The sequence below is a fragment of the Physella acuta genome, unplaced genomic scaffold (genome assembly GCF_028476545.2).
Source record: "Physella acuta isolate Inbredline_101_S28 unplaced genomic scaffold, ASM2847654v3 ptg000957l, whole genome shotgun sequence".
Lineage (NCBI taxonomy): Eukaryota > Metazoa > Mollusca > Gastropoda > Physidae > Physella > Physella acuta.
This window is the reverse complement of record NW_026732474.1, coordinates 169,001-175,000: the sequence shown is the minus strand read 5'-3', so window position 1 is coordinate 175,000 and position 6,000 is coordinate 169,001. Positions and strand designations below refer to the sequence as shown.

General features: G+C 34.4%; 1 protein-coding gene across 3 annotated transcripts in view; it reads right to left on the bottom strand.

Annotated features, from left to right (window-relative positions):
* LOC131953827 (protein O-linked-mannose beta-1,2-N-acetylglucosaminyltransferase 1) overlaps positions 1–6,000 on the bottom strand; it is a gene marked incomplete at its 3' end in the record, with an annotated part of 33,016 nt that overhangs the window by 20,319 nt on the left and 6,697 nt on the right. For all 3 annotated transcript variants that reach the window (XM_059317204.1, XM_059317206.1, XM_059317205.1), the window contains 1 exon segment: positions 1–16. This exon segment is cut by the window's left edge and continues 93 nt beyond it. In XM_059317204.1, the coding sequence (XP_059173187.1) occupies positions 1–16 (16 nt within the window).

The following is a 6,000-nucleotide window of genomic DNA, read 5'->3' as shown; positions in this document are numbered from 1 at the left end:
TTTACATCACAAGGAGCTGCAAAACAAAGTACAAAGATAGTCAATGGAATGCAACAGAATGGTCTGAAAATTGTTTAAATAATCACAAAATTATATTAATATATATTTCTTTACAACTCTATTGCAAACTAAGGAAAGAAACAATTATAGTTTGGTTGGGGGAAGGGAAAATCTTAATTCAATGGATGTAGAGAAGCATATGACATTTATGCTGCCTAAATAGTATAAATGTTTGTAAAGGCTATTCATCCTACATATAAAAACATTTAAACAAAGCAGTAATTAAAATATCTATTTTTATAAAATTAGTAAATTAGTAAAGATAAAAGAAACACAAATCTGGTTATGAAACTGATGGGTCCTTACTATTTTGTGTGTATATGAGCAATCATAATGCTGCATATTACTAAATAAAATATTTTGTACACTAATAAATTTTTTTAAATAAAACATTTTTATAATGTGGATACATGGCCCATTCCCACATGGATAATTGTCATAAGTGAATGCAGTTTGAGTTCTTGAGTTTTTAAGTATGGATACTTCCAATGATCTCACTCTTGACAATCAGGTATAGAAATAATGCATTTAGCTGTAAAAGCTATTGTTGTGAACTTACTGACACCAGAGAGGGTAATCAAACATATAAAATACAAAGCCACAAAAGGGTAAAAAAAAAAAAACCACTAGACTAAATAAAATGAAAGCACCTTAAAAATAATAAAAATATTAGTTTAAAGCATTATTTACATTAAACTCAAACTACGACAAGCATCACTGTCTATTCTAAATAGAATGAAATGAAAACTCACAAAGACAGAAAACATGTGGAAAGCGAATATTCTATAGAAACTAGGTACACTAAGTTGATATAATTAGCTATGTCAAACAGCCATAAAAAATGCAGCTTTCGCCCACATCGCCTATATATATTATGTAGTAGCTTTTCACTGCACAGATTCTACAATATAAAGGGCTCGTATAGTAATAAGCTTGGTACCATTAAAAAGTAAAATTTAAGCCCTTTAATTCTGTGTAATTTTTATAGTTGTTGATATTACACAATATATTTCAATTACCGATTGAAAACTATCACTCAGATGATGTTTTTCAGTGGCAGATGATTTTGACCCCCCTCCCATTTAACTCGCTGGCCTTTTATGACCATCTATATATATAATTCTCTTCTGGGAGACGCTAGAAAACAAACTGTAAACGCGCTCCCTACCACCCCCACCCCTACATGGTCTGGTGAGCTGTGGTTCACTCTAAATGTTTACAGAGCCGGGTTTAGTGACGACTATTAGGGGCAGATAATTTAGTTTGAAACGATTTCAAAAGTAGGGGGGCGGGTAACTAAGTGGAGTTTACTTTAACAGAGACGGGGGGGGGGAGGAGGGGGGGTTATCGTCCTTAACGAGCTACTTATAGTGTTTTAAAGAAATATTTTCAGTGGCAGCGTTGGTAGTGTCGAATTCACAAATTATGAATAACTGAAAAGTAGAGAGATGCAGCGGGTCGGCTAGTTCCACATATTTCTTTACAAATACCGGTAAAATGAGCAGAATTGAATAACCTTCAGTGGGATACTAAACAAATAAACCGCGAGTGATCTCCCCTAAACTTTCTCGAATATTCTTATATAAAACAACAGGGGATGGGAACTCCATATTAAATACTTACAGTTTTTAAAATAGAATAAAATCTCGTAGAAAAAAGAATTGCACACCAAGTGAACGCCAAATGAAATGTGCATAATAGTGCGCAATATTATTAGTACTTTATAAATTTACATGCATTTATTGAGAAATTGAAAATAGCGTAAATTAGTACTTCCAGTCAACGGAAATTACTCAAAATTTGAAAGAAGGTAGAGAATTAGATCTTTTACTTACATGTGAAATTTCATTTATCTATCTGAAATAGTACTCAAGTTATAGTAATTGTAAAAATCTCGATTTTTTTTTTTTTTTGCAATTACAAGACTTTCTCTATACTTAGTGTATACGAGAAAGTAAAAAATGCATGATAGATTAAATATTTTAAAAAATACCAAACAATTCGAAAATTAATATGTGATTCTGATATCATATACATTTTTTATTAGCATTTTAGAAAGGTGGTCCTTTTTTCTGTTAAATAATTATATTGACTTATCATTTCTGAGCATGGTAAAAAAAAGGCCGAGCTCGACAAAACACACAACTACAGTAATCACTGAAATCGCTCTAGACCCGGTTGAATAAAATGGCAGTTTTCTTCGTTAACAATGCACCCCTAGCTTTTCAAAATTGGTGTTCGCAAGTTATAGAGGCTTGATAGTTCAGTAAAAAAATAAAAACATGTAGCTTGTAGTTTGTAAGTCTAGTTTTTATAGTTTATTTCTTCAGTATATATTTATTATTAAAGCTATAACTTAGTTCAATTATTAGACTTCCATGTAATTTTTCAGCTTTGTCCTATGAACTAAACCCCACTTAACTTTGTTGCGGAATGTAATATTTTTCTGGTTGCCTAGTTCAAATATTTTTTTTACTTTTCTGACACAGTGTACTTTGAAAATTAATTACAACATAGTTTTCTAATCTTTTTAGAACATCTGAATATTTTTATCTTGTCCTTATGTCTGTGTGTGTGTGTATGTGTGTGTCTGTAAACACAATAACTTGAGTACCGTTACATCTATGTTGATAAAACTTCATATATAAGTATTATATCAAATTTGTAGATAAGTATCAACTTCTCAGCGATTTCCGATAGTGGAACTTTTTCTACTTTCAATTTATCAAAAGCCCATAACTTGAGTACTTCTGTTGACCGGAAGTAATTTAAGCTATTTCCAATTTCTCAAAAAACACATGTGAATTTATAAAGTACTAATAATATTTGGTGTTCACTTGGTGTACAATTCTTTTTTCTACGAAATTATATTCTATTTTAAAAAGTTTAAGTAATTAAAAATGGATTAAAATATCATCTATATCCCGAGTTGCCATCACCTGTAGTGTTATATGAGAATATTCGAGAAAGCTTAGGGGAGATCACTCCCGGATTTATTATTTTATCAAAAAGTGAGAAAAGCCAATTTCAATGCAATTATTTTAAAATAATGTAGGCCTACTTATTTTTGAGGTTTGAAAAAAATGAGTCTGCGCTCTGTGTATGTGTGTTTGTGTTGAGTTCAAAAGATTGTGTTTGTGTCTTATACTTGTTTAGATATAACCTCTCTTCTTCTTCTTCTTCTTCGTTCTTAATTGTGAATATGGTGGAGGATTCAGACAACAAGTCCAACTTCGTGGACAAACCGGACTGTGGTCTCCAGTTTGTCAGGTGCCCCATATAATTTTTCCCTGAGAGGGGTGGGCTGGGGCCAGTGTCTGTCTCGTGCCTGGCTATACAAAGTGCATTCCTGGAGTACGTGCTCCGTGTTTTCCGGGGCCTTGCCACAAGGGCACATTTCGCTACACCCAACCTTCAGTTTTCTGTGCATGTGTTGATTTAGTCTGTTGTGGCCTGTTCTAAGTCGAAAGATTATGTATTGTTGTTTTCGTGTTAAATTATAATAGCCGTCGTCTTTAATGTAGTGAGGGTGTGTGACAGACCACATTTGCGTTTGTTTGTTTTTTATAATTCTTTTTATTTCTTTTGGGTGTAGCGAAATTTCCGGTTGTGGTTTCTTTCCCCCAATTTTTGCCAGCTGGTCTGCGATCTCGTTACCCTGGATCTGGCAGTGGCCCGGGATCCACTGCAGCACAATTCTGCTGCAGGTATTTTTTAGCCTCTCTAGTGCTGTCATAAGTGTTTGAATATAGGACTCTGGATTTTGTAGGGATTGCAGGACTGATTTGGCATCTGTAAGAAATACAATCTGACTATTCGGTGATTCAGGGTGTTCTGACAGGAGGTTTGCTGCGTGTTCTAAAGCTTCTTTTTCTGCCCTAAAATTGTCGGATAGGCTGCCTGTGGCTATTGCCTTTTCCAGGCTTTCTCCGCTTGGCCATTCAATAAGGATGCCAGCCCCGCCATTTTTTGTGGCATCTTCAGCTGAGCCATCTGTGTAAACTCTAATCCAGGTATTGCTGGGGTACTGATCCTTAATGTGTTTATTTGTTATTTTCTTAAGTTCTTCTAGATCATAGTCAGATTTTTTTCCTATGGTGTCTATTGAGTCAATAATGGTTAAGTGACAGTGGGAGATCCAAGGCGGGGAGAGGTTTTGATTTTTTATTGCTTCAGGAATGATATTTTCGATTTCATATTTCTTTTTCAGATTCTTTGCTTCTTTGATGAAACTTGTTCTTTGTAGTCTGGTTGATGGACTGGGTTTCTGGAGTTTTTGTTTTAGGTTATGGTTTTCCAGTGCCTCTAGCTTTGTGTATTGAGTGAGGATTTTTTATTCTCTTCTTTCTTCTATTGAGCTAAGAGCGGCTATTTCCTCCATGGCTTTTATGGGTGTTGTTTTCATGGCTCCTGTCATTATTCTCAAACCAATGTTCTGAACTTTGTCAATTTTGCTAATATTTGTTTTTGCTGCTGAGCCCCAAGCCGAAGCACCATATTCTAACGTAGGTCTCACATAGCTGGTGTAGGTTTTTTTCAGGATGTGGTGATTTGCTCCCCAGTCTGTTCCTGCCAGTTTCCTCATTAGATTAAGTCTTTTGATCCCATTACTTTGTGTGTTTTCTATTTGTTTTCTCCAGGTAAGTCGAGTGTCAAAAGTGACTCCTAGGTATTTGGGGTGGTCATTTTTTTCTAGCTCTTGGTTTTCTAGGGTAAGTTTCATTTTTTGATGTTTAGTTGATAAGGTGAAGATTGAATAAGTTGTTTTCTTGGTATTGATGGATAAGCCCCAGTTTTTGGTCCATTTGCCGAGCTTGTCAAGTGTTTCTTGATGACGAAATTTTGAGGTACCAATATATTCCTCTGTGCTGATTAGTGAAAGGTCGTCTGCAAACATGCTTCTTTTTACTCTCCTTGGGATGTTTTCATTTAAGTCATTTATATAAATGAGAAAGAGAGTAGGAGACAAGACTCCTCCTTGAGGGACTCCATTTTTTATAGTTACAGTGTGACTTCTTTTTCCTTGCATGGAGACTGTTGCTTTTCGGTTGCTTAGGTAACCTTTTATCCAGTTTAGCATGTTATGAGATACTTGATGGTTTATTAGCTTTAGAATTAAGCCTTGCTCCCAGACCTTGTCAAAGGCTTTTTCAAAGTCGACCCACACTATTGAGGTTGGTTTTTTTTCTTGAAAGCCATTTAAAGTAATTAAAAAATAAGTAATTAAAAATGGATTAAAATATCATCTATATCCCGAGTTGCCATCACCTGTAGTGTTATATGAGAATATTTGAGAAAGCTTAGGGGAGATCACTCCCGGGTTTATTATTTTATCAAAAAGTGAGAAAAGCCAATTTCAATGTAATTATTTTAAAATAATGTAGGCCTACTTATTTTTGAGGTTTGAAAAAAATGAGTCTGCGCTCTGTGTATGTGTGTTTGTGTTGAGTTCAAAAGATTGTGTTTGTGTCATATACTTGTTTAGATATAACCTCTCAAACATGGCACCTTTTAGGGTGTTTAAAAAAAAAAGTTAAAAAGCAACTTTTTAAAACGTAACTTTTTTACTACTTGAGATATAAATCTATGAACAAATTTAGTGCCCACTATCTTAGAATCATGAGTTCTTGACATAACAACTTTCAGAAAAGCTCTGGGACCGTTTAAAAAAATCAGTTTGACACCCCAAATATAATGTAAATACAGGAATGTGTCATTTTATCACACTTTTGACTATCCTTACACTCCCTCACAAAGACTCACAGTGACAGGAAAGAATAGGAGCAATAGCACAGGTTAACAAGTACATCAAAATAAATCCCAGCATGCAGTCACTCCTTCACTACAGCTATAAAGAAAACTAAAACCTAATTGTTCAGAATTGAAGATGGCTTATTAACTGTAATAAATACATGAAACAAATACTATCAATAGCTACCA